The sequence below is a fragment of the Saccostrea echinata genome, unplaced genomic scaffold (assembly GCF_033153115.1).
Source record: "Saccostrea echinata isolate AGI-Se365-2 ecotype Australia unplaced genomic scaffold, CSIRO_AGI_Sech_v1 ptg000004l, whole genome shotgun sequence".
Classification (NCBI taxonomy): Eukaryota; Metazoa; Mollusca; class Bivalvia; order Ostreida; family Ostreidae; genus Saccostrea; species Saccostrea echinata.
The window spans coordinates 3222223-3247750 of NW_026889753.1; the positions used below are offsets into that span (position 1 = coordinate 3222223).

Consider the following 25528-nt stretch of genomic DNA (forward strand, 5'->3'; position numbering starts at 1 on the left):
TTTTCAGCCAATTATTTGCAAGCTTATGACTTCTATTACGTTAGTTCAGAGGACGTTGATGTTCCCATGGGGTCTCTTTTTAAGATCTTGCATGATCTACAAGACAAGCTGGCTGTATAATTTCAAGTAAAAACCATTAACTTCGGGTATGAGATATTGTAGGTCCAATGCCAGTATGCCGATTAAGACCGCGATTCAATCACAGACGTAACAAAATAGGAAGCTTACAGAATGACATGCCACTGACGAAACTCGGGATGAGAACTATTGATTTTCTACTACATGATGCAATAGAGAAAGTGCAAAATAAATACCCAACTGTAGAGGTGATTGAATAAAGTGTGCAGGATTTAACAAAATCGATTTTTCAAAGACAAGAAGATTAAGAAAAAAAAATATGAAAACTATCACGGAAATATAAAAAAATATTCCCAAAAATATCTAGTTATGTTTTTTCATATACAAAAATTAAATTTCTTTCATGTCCGTAGCTTCCTCATGGAGAAATTTGGGGGGAAATGGATACATGAGAAAAAAAAAGAAAGATGTATAAAAATACAACTGTCATTCACAATTTACTGGTATATGGATATTCTAACCTTATTCACGATTACTGAAGTATTTGATAACAGAACTAATGGACGACCAAATAACTCTGAAGGAAGGAAACCAAACAGACGATCCCATATCTCATGAGTGAAGTGACGTCATTGGGAAGTGTCGAAAACGACCCCTAACGACCATTATGAAGCATTAATGACCAAACCAAGGAAATACGATTCAAACTACTTCCAGACATTATAAGATGATTGCTTTTCTCCTATTGTCGTTCCCTTTTTGAACAAAAACATTTATTTATTAATTAGGTTACACATTCCTAGTAGAACCAGCAAGAACAATAACTTTCTTGAACTTTGAGAATTGTAAAAATCGTGCCGAAGCATTCATTGCATTGTCATTTTTTTTATATATGCGGTCAACGAGGGAAAAAAAGATCGCAATAGTTTACTATTCATATAATTTTATGTGTTACACGTTAGTGAAATATTCACACCTTTCGTACTATAAGCATAGTCAAACCTCCTTATGTCATATTGTAATTTTTAAATTTACCAGGTGGTAGTAAATACAAAAATAGTTGGCATATTGTAATTTTTGTATTTACTACCACCTGGTAAATTCAAAAATTACAATATGACACTTATCTCTAACTCGGAGGAACCAAGATTAAACCTCGCGATATCCGAGGATTCGAGATAACAATGGTTAAAATGGTTGGGACTGCCAACTCATTTCGAGATATCATTATTCGAGACGAAGTTTAACTGTATTTTTAAAAAAAAAATATATGTATTTTTTTTGTACGCTGAAAACAAAGATTATGGTCCAATTTCTCACCATAGTACAGTTATAACTATATATATGTATTTATATCGATACGATTCTTAATTAAGCCGGACTGTTTAATATAGAGAACCTTGCATGGTAAAATTCCCAAAGCCCTTTTTAGCTAAGCTTCCCTGCTTTATCAGTAGACAGGGATCGACAAATCGTTACAATATTCATAAACAGCGACATCTGTATTGTATCCAGGCAAGGGATCGATTGACTATAAATTCGAGGATGCAACAGAAAAAAAGTAAAGTTTATTTTCCTTTTCTGAACAAGTAGGAAAAAGCTATTCATTTTGGGGATGGGAATGTGAACTAAATTTTGACATCAGGGTATTGCGCCCAATATACACGTATCTTAAGCATCCACAAAAGAGATTTAAAATTTGTAACATATTGTTACATGTATATCTTAAGTATATTTTAACATTTCAGTGAGAGGTCAACATACCCCGTATACCCTTTATTTAAAAGTGCTTGTATTCGTGCTTAAAATCAGTAAACATCTTGTTGACCTGATTTTTTAAGAACTTAAAAACAACATTTGACCTCTTCTTCCTGAAACCAGATAAAATCAATAACTTTGAACCCGCTGATCGTCTTTGAGGTTTATTTTATAATCTGATATTTTTTCCGGAAGAACACCGAGGGACAGATGACAACTAGTAAGTGCCTCTCATGGTACTTGTGTTCTTGTCCACGTCAACACATTGTCAATCTTTGATACAGAGCACTGAAGTTTCTCTGACTTCGTCAAATATCAAACTTAACAAGATGAAATATTCATGTAGCCACTGATAGCAGCAGGAAGTACGATGCACGAAGCAGAAAGCATGCAAATCTTTTGGTTTTGTTAGCAATTGCGAGCAAAACTGTATAACATGATTATCTTAGCAAAGATATAATGCTCTTAAGGTATGTCACTCGTAAAATAATGATACACTCCTCCAATATTGCATCATTTGCACGAAAAAGAAATTAATATTGTTTGCTTGATTGGCACAAAAGATCCCTATACCCCGAGATCTCAAAATGCAGTGCACTTTTAACGTTTTCAAAGACACGGTCCTGAAAACCCATTTTTAATATAATCGGTAGTATGTGATTTATTTGGAAAGGTTAGCATAAGTTCATTTCATTGCAAAAATTACATACTTTTATTATTCAGTTTTGCAAACTCCAATAAATTTGCCAGTTGGTTCTTTTATGCGTAACATGGCAAATCCTTTATTGCAGTCCGGAATACTATTTACGTATATGGTATACTGTAACTTAAGTCAACTGTCAATTTGGAAAAGTATACATGTCTCAAAATCTCTTCCAATGAACATCTTCCTCAACAGATCTCGGATATTCCATCGTAATATTGAGAAGAGAATTTAAAAATTCTCATTGCAACTACTCACAACTCATTTGTACGATATGAAAAGCATCGTGTTTGGCAATACTGGAGTTATAAACAAAAAAAATAGCCTGGCTACACAAGAGGGCTTCCAAGTTGAGCCCAAATATTAACAAACATTTAGGGGTCCTTATGAAATATCCAGATCAATGCACTGTGACGTAAGCAGGTCCAGAAAAAAGTTTGTCACTTATGACAGAGGGCATGACAAATTAGTGATGGAACCAAAAATTACCCTTGCAAAAATGCAAATCAAATACAGCAACGGGTCACCTCGGCATTCCTCCCAAGGTTAAATGCTTATTAACTTATAATTGTGATATTCATGTTATGTAAGCTGACTGGACTTGTACTTATCTGATGAAAACCCAAATAGACATGCTCTCCATTGTTAACTTGCTTATTAGACAACCAAAGTAGAGCATAATCTTCTCTTTGTCTTTGCAATGATACAGAATGCGTCTCACTATTAACAGCATTTACAACATCAAAGTCCATACATTATAAATTCAATTTGGCTACTCTCTTTATGAATAAAGGTATTTAACCGTGTAATGTATAGTATAGTGAGCTGCTCGGAGCTTGATAAAGCAAATGAAAACAATTACTCAACAGAGGAAAAGAAATCATTGTAATCTTTTTTGAACATAACAAAGTGAACGTTTAAAGTTCCACAAGTAAAGGTATCGTGATGAAAACTGTAAAATTACATTTTGGAATAACGATCGCAGTAACTGAGCAATGAATCACAAAAAAAGCCTCCCCGTCTGTGACAAAGCAATCAATGTGTGTGTGGGAGGAGGCATGGTCCTGAAAACAAACCCAAATCAATGGATACAAAAAAGCTCAGATTTTGTGCAACAATCTGACCAAGGCGTAATCAAATTCCTGACAGTGTGACGTAGTTACTATTTGTTTATGGAAATTGCATGACAAAATCAAACACAAAAGCACTAGAAGAAACAGAGTTAGAAGTACTTTACAGCATGTATATCATAAGGAAAAAAAGACTGTTATAAACTATATAACTTCCAATGATCATCCCAGGCCCGTGGCAACTGTTTGAACAGAAGGGGGGGGGGGCAACTTCCAAATTAATCTGACGAGCAAAAAAAAAAAAAGTAATTAACCGTCCAAATCCTGGAATTTGCTAGTGCTCGACCTTACTGCAACCAAAAGTTGAGGGCGGGGAGGGGGGACCAGCACATGAAGGAAAATTTACCATAGCAAAATACTACACTCAGAAAAAAGGGGTAGCATCCCAGTGGTTAGTTTGTCTTTGTTTACAATGGTGTTTCAGTACGTTCCTTATTCTTAGGAATCTCTTGAATTATCAGTCGATTAAAAAATTTCAAAAGTAAAAATTTTATTTCCTTGAACCATTACAATCTAGTCTTTGCAATTCTGGCATGAAATATATACTTAAACAAAGCCGCGTTTATGGTTCTTTTGATGATATCTATGCAACAATTCGGTTAATAAGACCTGATACATCTCTGACTTATTTTTGACCTTGTCTATTATCTATGACCGACAGGCACTCTCTAAGTGCCAGAAAATCGGAGAAAGAGAGAAAAGTTCAATATTCAAAGTGAATAAATATACGTGTATAAATACTGGAAAGATGGGGGAGTATGGCTTCATGTATATATGATGACCTTTATGGACCTATTTCATATTTATTTGGAAAAATTGGCCCGTCACACATGTACCATTCACAGGGTCTTGCAAAACCAAGTGCCATTTGTTAATTTTCCGTTTGTTTGTTGTTGTTTTTTCAATTTATTTTTTTTTTTCATTTTTTATTTATTTTTTTTAATCAATTAGAAGGGGAAAACTTCCGATTTACCCAGGGTTAAAACCAACGCTTCTCAGTCAAATATCAACGCAAAAATTCTTATATTCTCTGAAAAGAAGAAAACTTCGTAGATATTCCATCCCTAAATTTTCGACATTTTTTTTATATCTTTGCCTGATTAAGCTCTTAACTATTAGGGTTTTCCAAACTCATTATATGTCTTTATCAAACAAAATAACCTTCATGTCAGTAGAACCCTGATATTATCATCATTTCCCACCACCATATCAACAATTATAGAACCATTACATTTCTTAAGGTTCAATTTTCGTAAATTTCATCGGTAACTCTTATCAACAAATTAACATCATCGACGGTTATTGAAATATAGGTGAGGTATTCATAAATAAAAATATTCGCCCACGAAATTACATCCCGACGAAAACAGTGATTTTTTTTTTTTTTACCAATACATGAAGTAGCCACCGTACCTAAAATTATTTTCTTTCCCGTGGACAGTGGACACGGTTTAAATCATTTCATTTGCACAATAGTTCGTGGTTTTATAGTAAAGTGCAGGATGCCGCGAGAAAAGGCGTCTCTTTCATAATTCCTGTTGTTTCAGGCACTTTTCTAAACAACCCTTTTAAAATTCTGAAGTTTAATTCCCAATCAAAATAGGTATTGATGGGGCATGAACTCATCTTATTAATCCTAAATTCTATTTACTGCCACATATATCGAGGAAGTTTAAATGAAAGGTGTAAACTTGATTGGGACCATACTGTTAAAACCAGAGAATACATGTATCGGAGTATTTAAAGTTAGGGTGAACGTTCGCGTACACCCATAAGAACCGGTGACATGCCGAAACGGTAGAAAATCAAAAGCCACCATTTATGTTCGATAGAAATATATTAACTTTTTTTAATAAATTTGATCTGTTTACCTAGGATTGACATTTTTAAAGTTTTCAAGTATTATTGATAAAACTTTTAAGATTATTTGAACAATAAATAAACAACTAATTTAAAATCTGAATGATGCCACGACGGACATAGTCATCTAAAGAAACTGACAGGTGCCTGAACTCTCTGTTTTGTAATTAAGGTACAAGAAAGTCAACAGTATACAGGTTTTAAAATTAAAGAAACATACAAAAAAAATGACAAAGCATTTAGGACCAAAGCACACAATATGTCTCTGATTTTTTTTAGAACAGAAACGTGTTACTGTTGCATGAAACTGTGGAAAATTGATGCTAACTCAGTAGAGTCCCAGAAGGAAATCTATCGATTCAATGTAGCAAGAGGAGATAGGAAGATCATGTCTACATCAGCTTCATCCGCCATGTTAGGTAAATCTTCAAATGCAGCACTGTTTTATTCAGAAACCATCTTAATCCTTCAAAAAAGCAAACAAGGTCCAGATACCCTCTTTAGATATCAGAAAATTAAAAACTTGGAGGGGATATACATGTATCTATATTATTTTAGTGGTCATGAAAATAACTTCATAGTAATGGCTTCTCCCTTCTGCCCCTGTTATCGGACACCAAGTTCTATTTTCATGGCTTCAGTTTCAGACCTATTTTAATTCAATCTTTAGTCTGCGAAGAAAATGCATCACTAGCTCAAAATCTTGAAAAATTGGATTAAATTACTGGACGGGCTAAGTGTCCATTTCCTAATTAGGTAATGTGCATCGAAGCCAATTTAGGCAAGCGATCTAAATTTATGGACGACAGGAAGCACGGTGAATGAATATCCATCCATCTTGTGTCACCAGATACAGTAATCAATGAAATGGGTGAACGAATAAAACAATTCTGAGACAGAATATCGTCGTAACCCTAAGATTATATATTATTTAATTAAACAAGAGAAAAGGGAAATTTCTGTCTGAGAGTATCAAACTGAACAAATTAGGCTGTAACGTACTTCGTAATACAAACGATAAGCAGCTTGAGAAAAGCGTTTTTAAAAGCAACATATGTCCCATGTTGCCATGCGTAGGGAAGGAAATGGGCTATTTTTGGCAGATTTGGCTTCATTGTCAACATTTTGTTCAATGCTTAAATAACCCCCAAAATTGGTCGATATACGAAACTGTTCACTGACTGAGGCCTCAGAGAAGAATTGGCTTTCTAATGACTGCTATCCGTGATATACAGCGATCAATAGCTTGTATTGTTCTTTCCAGTGACAAGAATGGTAACTCGAACACTGTCTGCAGCATCAACAATTTACAATGCAGGCAACCCCAAATACTCAACCAAAAAGAAAATAAGCGTTCAACACCATCTCATACTTTCCCTCAAACTTTTGACTTATCTGTCTTTGCTAATTTCTTACATATGAAAAATGAGGCCCTTCTTCAATCAAATTATCTAACAATATTTACATTTCCAATGTCTTTCTCCGAGATAAAATTACAAATTGTAAAAATACTTTATTTCTACATAAATCTACTGGTTCATCGATAGGCGCGGTTAAAAAAAAAATCACGTGCGGGGCGGGACAAACAGAGGCAGAAGCGGGGCTATTAGCACGGGAATTTGAAGAATCAGGAGCATGTAAATATAAGGAATAACTGTCAGATTTTTTGGATTCATGACGATGATCAATCGATTGGCTTGCGTGATAATTTTATGCATAAACGCCTTCGGCGTTTATGCAAATTATCACGCAAGCCACTCGATTGATCACATCATGAATCCAAAAAATTAGACAGTTATTCCTTAAATAAAACATACTAAAACAAACATCTTTATGAGACAAAACCTTCTCTCATGTTTCTTCAATTTTCATTGCTTCAATGTCACAGTGAAAAACTAAAAGTTTGATGACTTGACGTGTAATAAACTTTTGTTGCCTTCTTGTGAGTGTGTGTGTCTTATATTCTATAGGAAATTCCCAAAACGGACTGAACTCCGAAAACCGAGTATTTGGCTTCATCTTGCATTGCGGCAAAAAGTGTTCATGGTATATCCGGTCGACACAAACAATGAACTGTGTTCGTTTTCTCCAAAATGGTTCTATTTAGTACACTGTAACTTTATTTTTGGTGAATAAAAAATACACTTATTCATTTATTGCTTTCGAACTTTGCATAATCGTGATTTAGATATACGTTTATCTAAAATGGCTCTATTTAGTACATTGTGACATTAACTTTTTTGTTGAATAAAAAATATACTTATAATATTCATTTAATGCTTCCGACCTTTGCATAATCGAGATTTTGACATACAACTTCGCATTCAACACTTTGGGTAAGAATTATTTTCTAAATTAATTTATTGTCACCTTGATTTTAATATTATGTCATTACTGCGATAAAGTTTACTTTATTTGTCTTCTTGACACCCAGATTGTATTTCATTTTTAAAAAAAGAAAATGCGCTTTTTTAATCTCGAAGCAGAGATATTAAGAGGCTTATTTTTAGAAAACCTTTTATGAAGAATTTTTTTTTATCGAGTGACTTTTTTTTTTTTACATTTTCAAACATTAGATAATAATGAAAATTTGTTTATATGGTTATAAATGCATTTATTCGTATATGTGCAAAAAAATTGGTAAATAACGATGATGATAACTAACGCTTTTAATTTATGTGTTGTATACAATTAAAACTCCGAAATGCTAATTCACTTGTAAAATTCAGCCACGTTTTAAACAAATATAACATATATTGTTCCATTTTCCATATTTAAAAAAAATTAATTGCGCTTATTTACTTCTAATAAGTATTATTTTGACAATTATTAATCGCACGTTAAACTTCAACTTTAAAAGTAAATAACTCTTTTGACAAATAGAATCTAAAATCGGACAAATAGATCTAAAATGTCTTTCAAGGACTTTTATGTAGAATTTCAGCTGCAGAGTACTGACATGCCAGACTTTCCACCACTTTTCACAAACTATTTTCTGAAACCTATGATTTTTGCCGAAAATCGACATTATTTGATTTTGCGCATGCGTGGACACTATTTTCGGCATTTTTTTCTTAATTTCTTACTTCTGCTGACTCCGTTTCGGGAGTTCATCTAGAATAATAAATACTGAGTATGTGTTTACTTATTGTATATGACTCTTTCATTCTATGTTTATTCAATACTTACTCGGGGTAGTTTCTAACTGTCTTGAGTCTTGTTTGTAATATGGCACAAGTTCGGTAATCTGACGTGTCCACCGCCCGCCGCCGCGTAGGTGGAAGTCGGGGTTTGTTTTCATCCTCCTCGTTTACCTGTTCCAGGTGCGAAAACATGGACGGTGAGGCAGCAGGCGTTGCTATGGAGGCGCGGCGGCGCTGGGACAGGTGGCGACTTCCGGTGGCTCCAATCATGTTCTGAGCCTTGTAGCGAAGCCTAAAGTTTGCTGCAAAATAATAATAATACATTAATTTCATTAAATCTGGTTAAACTTTAGGCAAAATGAGAACACTGTTTAATTTCGAGTTTTAAGTATTTTATCACACCTGAGTGTGATATCTGTTTTAAAACATCTGAATAAATTCAATCAATGTTGTTTTATACACGCATTATTTCATTTTGTAATTTTTATGCATGCATTTAGAGTTTATATTCAAATACCATCAGTGTATTGCTAAGGAACTTTGAAAATTGTCTTATCGCGTTTCTTCGTGTATTTATGCACTGTGATGCATAGATGCTTTGCTTCTTTGTTCAAATAAACAATATTCACTGGCCTTAAAGTACGGTGTTGGTGTCACATTTGGTAACGTTATAAATGACGTTTAACGTCAAGTAAACGGGACGTAAAAATTACTCATATCAATCAGCGACTTAGTAAAAATTTCATACGGTCGTAAACGAGTGACTGGATAATTAATGTTACCGGTTCACTTTCTCAATTTCTACTTCAAACAATTTTAAAAAGATTTAGAAGAAAAAATACCCAAGAGAAAATGCCACATACAAAAGGGCATTTTATACCCATTTCTTATATAGCTAATCAGATTGAAGCTACTGAGTTTTTACCACGATGCTTAAAGTATATGCGTCTCTCTTGCTTGGTCATGTTTTTCAGTTTCTTGGTTTTCTTTCGTTTAGGTGGTTGTCGTTGTTTGAAAGGATCGTGGTGATGGTGGTGTTCATCATGGTGAGATTTAGGGCTGGAAAAACTCATTTCTGCATCATTATTTAAAAGCGTACTTAGTCTGTATGTCAGTTTCTTAGACTGAATTCGTTTAAAAATATTTAGCCAAGATATCTTTCTTGCCCCATGGGGTTGTGACGGGTTCAGCTTTCTTGCAAGTCCAGGTTCTGTTTTTAGATAACTCTTTCCGTTCATTTCTAAATCATCACTACGTCTTCTGCCTTGTTGGGAGCTGACAGGAGTTGGCGCAGACGATTCTGTGGAAATATCGTCTGCACATTCCCTGAGCCATTGCTCGGCCTTTCGTTTAGAGGATTCCCTCTCTTCACTGTCAATATACAATGTGACGTCATTCTCTTCTAGTATTTCATCGTCATCGCTATGACTTTCATCGTAACCTAAATTTGGGAACCCTTTGCTGGCTAATACGGATTTGTCTTGGTCTGTTATATTCTCAGCAGACGATTTCGACAGAAATGATGTCTTCGATAAATACTCTCCTTCCCTTTTGCGCATCTTTTGTTTTTCCATATCATGGAGTTTCTTCAAAAATACAGACCGCGATCCGCTTTTCTGTGCCATTTTGTTACTTGTTGCGAAACGCCCTGTACAAAGTAGTAAAATTCCAGTGAAGATGAAATACAAACACTTCCTTTTGAATTATATCACAAGATCTGCTGTTACGCTGTACTGGATACACATTGCACCTAGCTGTAAATCCAGGTGGTACCGAAGATGTACTTCATTTCCCGTAGTTTTGACCTGGTAGTTTTATCGCCAAAAGAAAATAAATGTCCATTTTCTCCCATAATCGTGTTCTATTATAATGACAACATTCCCGCGGTCTTTAAAAACTCAAATACTCTTTTGAATTGAGGGACAATGCAGAATTTTTTAAAGGACAGTTTGTTATTGAATACCATTAATCTCTCACGAGTTAGCTCTTTTAAATAGACAACATACAATACACACAAAGTAACAAGTATTTAAATCACAGTCAAAACCTGCTCGGAACACTTTCCAATTTTTTAAAGTACCAGTGTAATTCAATTTTCTGTTTGCAAACAAAGGAAAGCACATGTATCTATTCATTATATCATTTAATCAACTTTTATTGACCCTCCGTAAGGTACATGTATATATTTCCAAAATCTCATTTCGCAATGAGAAATTGCCGTCGTAGTTTAAAATCATCAGGGCATACCAAAAAAAAAAAAATGCTCTCAAACATGCACAGGTGGGATTTAATTTCTCTCGTTCGTTTTGAAATTCCGTTTTTTTTTTCAAATAATACTGAAGCATCTGACTGTTACAATGTATTTGAAATTCTTCTAAAGAAATCTTTTGAAGTGGAAGAACATGTTTGGATACAGTATATGATATTTTCTCTAAATATCGCATTCGCATTCTGTAGTCCCCTTTCTTTCTTTCCAGAATTGTTGATGAAGTTTAAAAAATGAAGAAGAAAAATTCGTCTTTACTGGTATTATTATTATTATTATTAAGTTTAGACTATTTTTTTCTAAGATTCAAAATTAAGGAGGAATAAACCATCATTTCAGATATACTGAAATAGTGGACTGGGTTCTAACTGACCCCTCACTCAATATACATGTAGCTACCAGACCCTGTTAAACATTCACTCAGAGCTTTCACGCAAATGAAGTTTAGTATTTTATTGAAGACCTGCTACAATTTCACAACGTTATTTCATTTTTGTGCCCCAAAATAATACATGTATTTAAATAGCTAAGCTTTTTAATCTTTAAAAAGATCTAAAGCACGATTCATTCATAGACATGACATTCAAATAAATAACCATCCGTAAATTTTGAGACGGATTAAATGTGATGAATTTGTTTGTTATGGAAATACTCTACAGGATTTACAGGACCTATATTTTTCAACTCCAGCAACAGAAAATAACATGAGTGTAGGATGATACAATTATAGAAAAATGCGTTCGGTCATCATTATTATCATTGAAATACAATGTATTGTATTTTGAATGGCAAACACTTACTTAAAAAAAAATTATTAACTTATTTTTCACTTAACAGCTTCGTAGTTATTTTGTTTGTACTTAATTTCTCTGCTGATAGAAGGATAATATTAAGCTTGTAGAATTTTCATACCAAAGGTGGTAAAATAGTACATTGTATTTGTTTATACATGGTTTATTGTAAGGGTAAATAAATAAATAAATCAATACGAAGCAGTGAATTTCTTAAAATTTAATTAGAGTTATTCCTCTTTGTTCGCTATCTTGCCCTGAAGCTTCAAAGCAGTCAATGATGATTCTTTTTTCATTCTCTCTTTTATTTACTTATCTACATATATTTATTTATTATTTACATGCATTTATTTATATTTATATATATAACATGATTCGCTGCACATACTTGTAAATGCTGAATTCTGCAGTTTGATGAGCAGAAACATATTTAAATGGGATACATGTACATGTACATAAATACAGGTACGCATATTACTCAAACTTGATACATCTGAAAATTAAACATTTAAAATCCATTCCTTAACGACCTTCTTGAAAAAATGTAATTAACTTATGAAGTCAACAAAGTGTATACCAAATATTTCTTTCTGCGACGTACATGTATGTTTAAAAATATTCATGGATTATATTTGGAACGCCTCAGCTGCTTTATGTGGAAAACATTCATTATATGCTGATACTTCAACATTACATGCTGATACTTTAACATTATATGCTGATACTTCAACATTACATGCTGATACTTTAACATTATATGCTGATACTTCAACATTATATGCTGATACTTTAACATTATATGCTGATACTTCAACATTATATGCTGATTCTTTAACATTATATGCTGATACTTTAACATTATATGCTGATACATTAACATTATATGCTGATAGTTTATCATTATATGCTGATAGTTTGACATTATATGCTGATACATTAACATTATATGCTGATAGTTTATCATTATATTCTGATACTTCAACATTATATGCTGATACTCCAACATTATATGCTGCATTATATGCTGATACTTATACACCACGACATGTACAGACTGAATAATGTATCAACAGAAACTTTTGAAGAAAAAAATACTCTCACATATTTGAGAAGAAATCGATTTATTTTCAAATTCCTCTTTGGCATAAATCTTTTATTTCACTGAAATTTCTTTGATTAAAGAAAAGCGAACTGCGATTTATCACGAAAGCTTAATGTTCCTTAGAGCAGAGAGTTCATAGTTTGGGTATCATATACTACGCAATGTTCCATGGTTTTCTCTTTGCAAGGCATGGTGGGAAGTAGTGATTAAGCTGCCACCGTAAGATATAGTCCTAGCCATTCCGGGGTCATTTTGTCGTGGCTGATAGATCTTTTTTGGTTTAAAACATCCATTTAATAGCAATTTAATAACCATATAAAAGTTATACCTCGCACTAGATTGTAAATAAAATGCTAGCGTAATGAGAGGAAATGACACGTTTGTGAAATCGATGATGAATTGACTGAGGCCTCAGAAAGCCAAAACTAACACGCAAAACTGCCATCAAAACAGTAAAAGATAAAACAATTTGATAAAGATAATTGCACATTTCTGAAGATGATGTCTTCTGATTTTATCGTGTATCAAAGAGATGTCGCGCATTCAGATGTGATTTGCTGCTGAGGTGTGAAATTTTGATATTCATCGCAACTAAGCAGTGTTACTATACATTTGATTAAATAACAATTAACACGTATAGTACGTGGTATAAACGACAAAATCGCTTTAAATTCATTGCTTTATGTACTAAACAAGTGACAGTAAATCAAACAGAGATTGGGGAAAAAAACAAATTACACTCGAGATGAACGATCAGTGAACACTATATATGTATAAATTATACTCTGTATGGTCTTTTTTGCCCAGAACTTTTACCTAGACCATAACCTATAAACTTTGTAAGATAGACCAGGTTCAGAATTCCAAAGAAATTTGCCAGCACCAATTTTTCTAACTTAACTTATTATTTGTCCTTTTATGTAACTAAAAAGGTGATTTTTATCACCTTTGAAAATTCAGTTTGATCACCTTTCAAATAATAAAGTTCAAATGGCGTGGTTGAGTACACTCTGTTCTCCCACTGCATGGCATTATAACCAGTAACCACATGGTCTAGTACCGAGTATATTTTATAGGTACGACATTCAAAACTTGTCACACCTGAAGATCCAATCAAAGGTGCCTTCGAAGTACAATAAATTAATATTCAAATGATATCTAACTATTCAAATGATATCTAACTTCAAAATACTTCAGAATCGAGTCCTGCAGAGGTATCTCAAGTCAGTTTACTCAATGAACTTTAATTAAAAATGTCATCAATAATGCTTAATGATAGATAAAACCATTGGAATGTTCGTGGGCTTAAAAGTTTTCCATTCTGAAATAGTTTCTCATTCTGAAAAATAGCTCTGACATTTCGAGTTATACGGTGGTTATCAATTAGTTCCTTAATGGTGATTGGATAACGTAATTCGTCGAATAAAATATGACAAACCTTTCAAAATTTCTATCATACTGATTCTATTTTGCGATTTTAATTTTCCTTTTTTGCCTTCAAGGTTAAATAGGAAGCCTAGAAAATGTGCGAAGAATGTCTGCGAGGAAGAAAATAGACCTCGCAACTAAAAGACGTAAACTGATATAGGGACAAGCATGCGGGTTATAATCAATCGGTGGAGTCGGTGATAATGTTCCGCGTGTTTCTTTGTTGCACGAGCCATCAGACTTTTTGCTGATATAAAAACTTAATGTAATATTCTGCCAGATGTAATTAAGTTGAAACAGTCTTCGTCTAACCAATTTTAGGAGACCTGCTGGAATGATGTAATGGGAGTTGATGATGGGAAAAAAAGGACAATGATTAATTTATTTTAAAATTCCATGATTTGATTTTTATACTCCATTTCAAATTTTAAGTTTGTAAATTTATTAAAATTGTTTTTTAAAAGATGAAATGCTATTAAATTGTTCGCAATATATTTTATTTAAGAACATAACGCCATACAGATACATGTATGTACGCATCTAAGGAGGATTGTCATTTACTCAAGTACAGTTAAATTTTATAAAAATTTCTAGATCAGACCAAAGAAATCAAGAACTGTAACTGTGACACGGGTTAAGGCTGGGATATAAGCGATAACGACATTGAATGTAATCGGATATATATCAACATTGTTGCAATAAGGGCACCTTAAAAGACTATTTCTTCAACTAGAAAAAGAATTATTCCCTTCTCTATCACTTACAAAATCCATATTGCGTGTTATATGTACATTGTTTACATTTATACAAACTGTCCATGGTAGATTATCTTTCAAATACACATTATATAGCAAATTTGAAATTTTCGTAATAGATAATGGATAAAGCTATTTCGTATAGAAACAAAAGTAACGATGACATGTTTAAAACAAAACAAACAAGAAAAACTATAGGATTGGGCAATAATACCGATATTCCAATATATCGAGGTACGATGAAAAAATATCGTTTTGCAATATATTTTTGTAGTATCGTTATACTGGCAAAAAATTTGGATTTCTAGCATAATAAAATATGCAGTAACAGTTGTCAGAAACGTTTGATAAATAGTATGGCAAAAGCTGCTGTATGCGTATATTTCAATGCATAACTATAATTAAATCAACCAGATATTTTTTTTTTTTGGTCATTGAACCCAGTTATGCACATTCTGCATATAAATGGAAGATAATAAAATAAGAAAATGCCATTTTAATTAGCTTTGAAAATTTTGCAATACACATCGCACTACAGTTAAACATATCGCAATACAAAATCTCAAACCAATACCCAGTCCTAAAAAAAGACCAACTAAAGTACATATCTCACTTGACCGTGGTGCATTAAAATATAGATTTAGGTTTAGTGCGTACCCAAACTCTGTTTCTTGTAAATTAGTAACCAGTTATCTTAATCAGATAATTGGCCGGTTTTTAGAGCTTTGCTCCGGTCTTGTCTTAGCACTTTATCTTTGCTGTGCCTAAGGTGTGAACGAATTCGAGTTTTCACAAAAAAGTAATAGTTATTCAGAAGGAAGAACTGAGTGCATCATTTTGTTCCATTTTATCAAGTTCAGTCAAACATATTAAAGTACATATTGACAAAAATAAAAGTTGTTTTGTGCTAAAATACTGCAGCATTAATCGATCAGGGTCCCATGTAAAATATTGGTGATAAACATTCTATATTTCTATTCATTAATTGTTGCCAAGTGATTCAAGCATGTATTAGACGAACCCGTATACTCTATAAGTATCGGATTGCCTTCGAGCAAATGAAATGCGCCATTTTTTGTAGAAAATAATGACTTCCTTGGTTCTTAATCATTGGTGTATGCTTTAGTTTTTAAAACTAAACTTAATAAAAAATTAAAATTAAAAAAAGATTAATTTTAACGTAGAAATTTAAATATTAACATGCTTAAATTTGAATTCTAAAAAACTGTAGACTTCTTACTCGAGTAAACACACTATCAATATTTCTATCACAAGAAGAGATGCAAAAAGCTAGTTTTCTACAGAAAAAGATAAATTATTCATTTCATATTTTAAGACTGTTATTCATTCTAATTAAGAAATTAAACTCACTGTTAATAACGTGTGAATTTTCTAAACAAAGAGTCTCATGTCTGTTTAAGCTTTACACTACATGTATAAGTAGAGATTATTACAAATTTGATAAAATGTGTTCATTGACTAACTCAAGAGAGAGAGAGAGAGAGAGAGAGAGAGAGGGGGAGAGAGAGAAATTTTAATAGTTTTAAAAAGATTTACAGAAATTGACTAAAATATTTTTTAATGTAGTAGTTTCATGACAATGACGGGATGACGTAATGATCAATTGATTGTATGCATTTCCCTTGCGATGTTAAATCATTACGTAATAAAATTTGATTGTAAAAGGGCAATCCAATTTGTAAATAGACTTGTGAGCGTGTTATCATCAAATTAACTCACTCATTAGGCATACAATATGATCAAAATTCCAAAAAACAATACATGAAACAAAATATAATACACAGTAAATCAAATTTAATAATTAAATTTCATTTAATATTTATTATTATTATTATTTTTAATAAAGGCCTGCGGTAATTTTTCATGAATTCAATTGATTTTTTTTTATCTGTTTGCTTTGACAACAATTTAAAATGGTATTTTAAATGGCATGGAAAGAAGCACAATTGAATAAATTTTCATCTTTTAAATAGTATGCCTATCATAAAAAATACAATAACATAACTTTGTTTTCTTACCTCATCTTTGCAAAATTATTTTCCCAAAACTATTTAAACTTGTAAATAAACAATCCTTTTCACTCAAATAAAATGTTAAACCTTCTTGGACAACAGTGCATACTATGCATATCGCTTTGATTGGTTCGTTGCACATTGACATCTATATCTGCGCTTAGGTGTTAACTGCAAATAACCATATAGCCAAAGAAAAACAACATGATAACTGGTGTAGAAAATTGGTTTTTGATGTTCGTTGTCGTCAGAGGAGTTCTTCGTTTACCTTTTTGATTCTGCAAGATAAGAATCCTGCAAGAATATTATATCATCCATTGATTTTCACGTAAAATATGACGAAAACTAGGGGAATTGTTATCATTTGTGTCTTCGGAAATTGCTGCATTCGTAAAGAACTGCACGGGTGAAAGATTTTGGATATTATTAATCAGCAGCAAGCATTTCAATAGATGTGGATGTAATTTTAATAGTGCTCAAGGCATTTTAGTGCTGTTTTCATTTTTGGATCCAAAGAAGGGATTTTCATTGCTATGGGGGCATAAATTTGACTAAAGGGCAAAACACTGCATGGAGAATTCAGCATAATATCCACCTAAAATGTCTTTTGCATCTATAAATAATTTCCCAGAAGAAAACGAAAACAAACGTTTTCGTGTATCGTATGTGAAGTCCAAATGGAAAAGATAAAAAGTATTAATTAGCAAGTCATGGATCATATCCATTAATGGAAGTCAAAGGAAAACAAAAGGGAATTGGATAAGTTGTACGCTTATATACTCTTGTCTGTGACAGGACCCGCGACTATTTGCCACCTTTGAAGACAGATTTGGTCAAACATATAGACAATTATGATAAAGCCTGTTGCCCGCGGGCAACATTGTTCAGAACACAGAAAACATTTTCAAATTAGTTTTCATTGCCGGTTTGAAAACTACTCGGGTGTTCGATCAAACAGAGTTGTTTTTATCATGCAATGTTTATCGGATACCTTTCTTTTATGGTAATATTATGAAAATGTATATCAAAACAATGCAATGCTTAACGTCAATGCAGATGAACGCTAAAAAAATGTCATGTTGTCTTGGCAGTTTAGTATCTTCAAAGTGATAAATAAATCTTCAACTCGTTTGTATTTGTACGACCTCTTCCTTGACCACTATTCACACATCTGGATACAATTCTAAACAGCAAGAGTTCGCATATTTCATTTGCTTTTGGTCAGAAGTTGCTGATATTTTTAAAGTTGTGACATTTTAAATCCTAACATACATGTACATTACAACAAGCACCATATCAAAATTGCCAAGTGTCGTAGCAACGGTTTCAAAAGGGGGGCAACCCCCCCCCCCCCAAAAAAAAAAAAACTGACACGCAAGAAACCCACCCCACCCCCCATAATTTACTGTCCAAATCCTGGAATTTGCCAGTGATCTACCTAACAACAACAAAAAGTGGGGGGGGGGGGGGGGCACCAGCATCTCAATGAAAATTTACTATAGCAAAATACTCAGAAAAATGTGCCCACCATGCGTTATACGGGCTTGAAAACAGAGGAACAACTTCGCAAATTGACCCCATTTAAATTTTGAAAGACTTAACCATGGAAACAAGCTACATTTATCTTCTGTCTCAACTTTCTGCTAAATGGTTGTTAATAAAATATGATATACAAATTCTTTAGAGACACATTTAATATGCTTCGAATCTGAGGGAATACAAACTCTCCAATTTCAAGTTAATTTCTAGATTTTTTTTTCTAAGCTTATGAGTATGGAACCTCAAGAGACAAAGAACCAGTTTACATCAAAAATAATTTATGAGCTAGTCTCGCTGAAACTTTTATGAAGGGATCTGGATGGAAGAAGATTGTTTATTTTCGGCTGTCGTAAAGCAGGGGCTTTTTAATCAGCAGGATAGTAAAATGTTATTTATTTCGAAGATGCAAGCATGCCTTGTGAAGAATTTTTTGCTTTGTTACAGGGCTGAACTATACACATGAATCTTTTGAATCTTTACAAAGGAAGAGAACAATATTTGTCTAGTTATTTAAAAAAAAGGGGGGGGGGACTGCATATTGTCTGGTTGTTTAAAAATATAGGAAAATGAACTTATTTATATCGTACACTTGTACATATGTATATATTCTCCTCGTTGAAAAAAAAACAATAAGATGCACGTTAATATCTTTGTTATAATTTTATTACAAATGCAGTCCTCCGAAATTGGAGCATTGCTAGTCTACGATGATACCCTTTACTTAAGAGGAAACGCGGAAGGATGAATCCTACCTAAATTTTTATGACTTATTAAATCGACATTAAAGAAGGGAAGTTGATTTTTATCGACAACAGGTACTCTTGTTACAGAAAAATCAACCAAGGAAATAGCTTACTATTCCATAAAAGTCTGCCGGCAAAAATCCCAACCGTTAATGTTAAAAACTGTCTGGAAATCGGAATGAGGTTGGCAACATGGATATTTTAAGTATATGTATCCTTCAAGGGAGTAATTAGAGATTTAATCTCTCCAAATATCACTGATTGATTTATTAATTATGTTTGCAAAAAAGGAGGTAAAGAGGAAACAAAAAAGTATATTTTATACAATCTGTTCCTCAGCAAAGCATAATAACTCTTTAAAAATAAGTCTCAAAATAAAGCAAAATGAAATTTTTTCGTGCAATAATTTTCATCAATTTTCATTTCATGCATCTTAATATGAATCAAGGTTCCTTGTTTTAGAAACAATCTTGTAAAAAGTAGACATTTGTACTTCATAAAAGCACCAAAAAATTACATTTTTAGAGAAATCGAATTTCTTTAAATTTTAACCTTTGACATCAATGTTTATTATCATGAAATGAAGTGATTGGAAGTGATTTGCGATATTTTGCAATGATATCACACGCTTTTTACCATATATATATATTATATAATAATTGAAGTTAATAGAATGAAAAAAGGTAAAGATAACAATCAGTGATCGATCTCAAAAAAAACTACAAAGAATACAAATTTGATATCACACGAATCCCTGGATCAGGAGCCTAGGAGGAGTAAGCATCCCTTGTCGACCGACCACACCCGCCGTGAGCCCTATGTTGATAGGCAGACGAATAATCCAGTCAAGTATAAAAACAAAGGCCTAACGATTAATATGAAATATGCTAGACAAAATTTTCAATTTTAGATGGTATTTGCAAACAAGGTCATTAAAACAACCATAGAATTTTTCAAAATGCTGATTTTAAACGAGGTTGTTGAAAGCATTTTTTACCGAATTCCTGGATACCTTTTTTTTAAAATCCCAAAATATACTTGTTGATCAATTTGAATTAGAAAATGCTTAAACGTATGAGGGGTTGCAAATTAGGTACTCGCCAAAAAGTTGAACATCATTGAGCAATGTAAACGCTAAGAGTAGAATAATTGAAATGTACCCTCTAAACTCTCTAATTGAAACAAAACATAACTATGTAAAGATAATGAAACTATATTCTTACCTAAATATATAACCATTAATAAGTTTAAAAGTCCAAGTAAACTACAGGAAAGCTATATAAGGAGACAGGCCTTTTCTTTTTCAGCTAGCAAGTTTAATTGAATTGCGCTTCAGCAATAAGTAAAGTCCAGATCAAAAATTCCCTCATGACCCGGGCTACTTAAAGAGGTGACATGATGGGCTTTTATTACAAGAAGAACAAAATTAACCGTAGTCAAAACACAATAACATTCTCCATTAATCAGATTAGAAGCGTACGCCATTCTATTACTTCTGTGGATATATGCCTGTTGCAGCAACGTCTAAGACTCTGGATGCAGTCTTGTTTTATTGACGAAGGCCTGTGTTTAATTAAATGCTAACATTTATTCCAAATAAGACAAACTGATGATGATTCAAACGTGATCAAAAATACCGTGAAACTGGTAAACAAAAGCGATGAAATTTTCATGATAAAATTAAGGATTGCTTTGAAGAAAAAAATCTACATATACATAACTTTAGAAGTAGAAGGTTTTTCTAATTTAAATGTAAGTCAAGGATTTTTCTGTGCAAAGTTCCCATCCTTTAAAGTTCATCGGTTACTGCAGAGGGGAATCTGATTTCATTCAGCGGATGTTATATCTAATATTAAGGTTATAAAAACCACGTTAACAAGTACAAGACGCAACTAGAGGGAAAAAAACGGAAGTGCAAAGGATGTAACTGATTAGGTGTACGGGTTTAGTCCGGGGTTTTTTTACGGTTCGTCCCTCATAAATCTATATATTTAAAGGTCGTACGAGTCTGAAAAGTCAGCTAGTCAATGACTTGGGGTGAGCATGAATTACATATGTAAAATGCATTTACTATCTTTAACCTGGAGGAAATATTGATTTCTCAAAACCATGTTCTGCATGTCTGATGACGTGAAATAAAAGACACATGTATATGCTAATAATTCTCTTTATGTTAAGGACTTATCCTCAATATAAGTATTTCATTAAAAAAAATGCTATGTATACTAGTGTCGCTTTAAAGAAAGGTACCAAGATTGATATATCTTTTATTGCTCCACCAATCGATTAAGTTTTGCACATTCTTACATAGATAGAGCCTGGAACTAATTTAAGGCCTTAGATGACTTACACATGGAATTTGTCAAAGTTTGCTAGTAAACGTCATCTTACCTTAAGTTCAAATAAAAGCGTGATGGCGTAAAGTCCCTTTGCCAGTTAGGCATATAAAACAGCTGGTTATAACCCGAATCTAAACCCAGTAGAATTGTATATATTTTTTTTTTTAAAAGAAAGAGCCAAATCAAGGTTCTATAAAAATAAGAACATTTAAAACAAGACCGGTTGACTTTTACACACGAAAAACTGTGGAACACTGTGGAACTAATTACATATACACATAAATTCAGGATATTGCTTGTATATATACATTATTATAACGGTAACTTGATCCGAAGAGTCGTATCACGTCGAGTTGACAGGCGCGGATCATCAGATCAAACGAGACGCGAAGCGTCGAGTTTGATCTGATGATCCGCGCCTGTCAACGAGACGTGATACAGCTCTTCGGATCAAGTTACTGTTATAATGATAAATTTATTATATACCCCCCTTACAACTAGCAAAATATAGTTTTAAAAAAACTTTTGAGATCAATGATATAAGATTTTTCCATTAAACAAAGCATATTGTCAAGGAACTTTTTGATGCGCATGAAAAATAACGTCATGTTTCTGTGTACTACGTCATCAATTTCAGAGAGGGGTGATATGGATTCAGAAAACCACAGTGTGGTGATCCGGAAAGTCGGATCACACCGTCACGTGATTGTACGAAATCTACAGTAAAATTGAGTGATACACACTTGGGTATATAATAAATTATTACATCTGCTGTTTGACTACTGTACATATACAAAATAAATAGAATCGAACGAAAGGACCACCAAATACTACTCTCTACAATGATACCAATTTATATGTAATAAACAAGCCACAATTTGGCAGTCACCTAGAAATCTGATTAGGATCGTAATCAGTTCGTAATAATTTGGTTGAGATGAAGAGGCATCAATTTCAATCGACAAATGGCAGAGGAAATCAGTTCATAAGAAACGCAGAATGTCGTTGTTTTTTCATTATTCTGATTTTTTCACGCGTTGGATATTGCATTCTAGGAGTTTTTAACAGAAACTTCAGATCTTATCGATATAGGATTAACCCAAAACAACTTCATACAGTACCTCTAAAACCAAAGGTCACAGAGCGTACTCTCTATAACATTTACACTGCTTGTATAACAAACCCGGCAAAGTTGTGTTTCTCCTATGACATCACACTGAACACAAATCTCTGACGAGACTGTAGCTCTACTGGTTTGTTATAGCAAAGAAGAAGAAAATTAGTAATCCGACTTGAAACTGTTGAATTGTTATTTAAATTCCTTGGAGGATATAAATTCGAGACTTTTCATACAACGAAAACAACAAAAATCATACCCCCACGTACAGTAGTGATTTCTTTGTAGAATGATACTTGGTTTAGTCTCTTTGTGCCGCAAGTTTTATTGAAATTGGACAACTGCAAGTGTACTACTTTAAGCCTTAAATCGATGGATTGTAAAGTTAGAGATACACAAGGTTGTCGTATAAGACTTGTCACTCTAATAAAGTCCATCAAGTTCCAATCTTATATAGGTCAACTATTGTTAAACAGAATTCTAAAATATTCCGTACCTTTTCAAAACAATGATCGCAAATGCTGACAGTGAGAGCAACATGAGTGCAATGCAAAAGAACCCAGAAAAAAAATACAATATGAATATGGCTAAAATACAATATGAATATGGCTAAAATACAATATGAACATGACTGTCGAAGATAGTAGCCTTCTCTTAGTTTACATTCCTCCAAATTCTGCACTTAAAATTAAAAGAGAAATAAGTTACATAATGCAATTCCTTTGTATATCCGTCATTTCGTCTGTTCGAATGTTCGTGCTTTAATTTTTTTTCATTCTTTGTTCAAAAATCAACATGCTTCACACATCGGTTGTACTGTCAAGATCTGGAATCAAAAGTCATATCTTCATAAAGTAGCCGATGATAAAATATCCCTTACATAATGATTTGAAATCATTTGAAATGCCTCAAAAAATTGCTGTTTGCCTAACTAGGTAGTATGACAAAATTTAAGTTATTGTATCCTGCGAATTATTTTTTTGGTCAGACCCATATCAATGAAATGACTGCAGTAAATAAATCGTTTACATTAGTTGCACTTGCCTAACGGATGTATAAGAACACAACTCAAGGCCACATCCCAAAATCGCTGTTACCTTTAATTAAATATTTCTTCCGCTCAAATCTCTGGAGGCAAAGAGTATACAGAGTTGATAGTTCTTACAATACTTTTGGACGTTAATTGATTGATTAATTGTATGTTGTTTTACGTCCCGTTCGAGAATTTTTCACTCATATAGAAACGTCACCATATACCGGTGAAGGGCTTCAAATTTAGACCTTTATTGGGCCATTGAGCAGTAAGGATTCTTTATCGTGCCAACGCCTACCGTGACATTGGGCCTTGGTTTTAAGGTTTCATCCGAAGGACTTTCACATCAAAGTCAACAAAAATAGGTAACAACTGTTCCTTCGCCGAGCGCTCGGCACAATGAAGTAGATATTCACCTGAAAAGTCGGGCACAGGTGCTTATAATTCTCTACGATTTCTAAGATATAAGAGCTAAGAATCAATCAATCATATAATGAAGACCATTCCTCATTTCTCCTAAACCATTCCTACATCTCTGAAAGTGTATATATCCTTATGTATTCTTCAAAGCAATTTGTTTATCTCTTTAGTAAAGCAAAAAGTAGTAAGCATACAAAGTATTTGCAATTCCTAATTGTCGCAGCTCAATAAAGCTGGTCAGACCACTAAATTCAACACGGAGACTCAAATTTCAATTGTAGACCTTTGATTACTACTTCAAAGACCATTTATGTTTGATTTTATTTCAACCCCCATAACTTCTATCTTATTTCAACTCATTTTCAGCCGGTTACGAAGGACTTCTTGCTACTTTCATGGAGATCTAAAGAAATCTAAAGAACATCAATATGAATTTTTCACTCCTTATTAGAGAGATTACGGAAACATCGGTTTTGAATTCTACCGATGACAACACGTTGCCAAGCAACAGATAGTTTGCTAATTAAAGACACACCATCACCTAAAAGATTCTTTTTTTACCAGTGTCACAAATTCAACATTAAAGGGCTTTACGGGAATAAAATATTCTGATAAGCAAATCGCTGAATGGCATACCTTTGGAAGCGAACGAACTACGGTTCAATCAAAAAAAAAAAAAAAAACATAGCCAAAGGCATTCTACTCGGCGACCTGGATATGGAGAGGCTTGCATTCACCATTATGTAATCAGAAGGTACATATAAAGTGCCTTAGTCTATGCCTTCTCTGCCAAGTATAATTTAATTAACAGAGGTTATCAAACAAATGACAATAATAAGCGGAAAATGTGGTTTTCTATTGCATATTTGTAGAATAATCATACTTTACGGCCTATCGGCTATCAAATGATGGGCTTTTATCAGAAAATACTGATCTCAAAACAAGCTATACTAGCGACGTGAAGAAAAGAATGATAACACCATTCTCATTAGTAAATAAAGTTAGAGACTTGTTTATTTTTGCAAGGTGAATGAGAAAAAGCCTTAGTATTTATTATAAGCTCCTTCAACACATTAACATCAGATCGAACCGCAAGTAAGTAACCAGAAAATGGCTATAGATAGGCTACTTTTGCTAAAAGTCTGGAGAAAGACTATAAAATAATACATGCCTATTTCGTCGAAATGCTTAATATATAGATAAAAAATTGTCATGAAACAAAGGAATTGTCGATAAGTTACTGATTTCATACTGATACTGAAGGGCGACAAAAAGTTGTACTAAATTTTG

At 33.2% G+C, this 25528-nt stretch overlaps 1 protein-coding gene across 1 annotated transcript in view; it reads right to left on the reverse strand.

The window, feature by feature from the left end:
- Positions 1-25528, reverse strand: part of LOC133179243 (voltage-dependent calcium channel type A subunit alpha-1-like) — a 49990-nt gene that overhangs the window by 14050 nt on the left and 10412 nt on the right. Inside the window, exon 2 of the mRNA XM_061314032.1 lies at positions 8719-8974. Within this exon, the coding sequence (XP_061170016.1) occupies positions 8719-8974 (256 nt within the window). The remainder of the gene's footprint in view (positions 1-8718; positions 8975-25528) is intronic.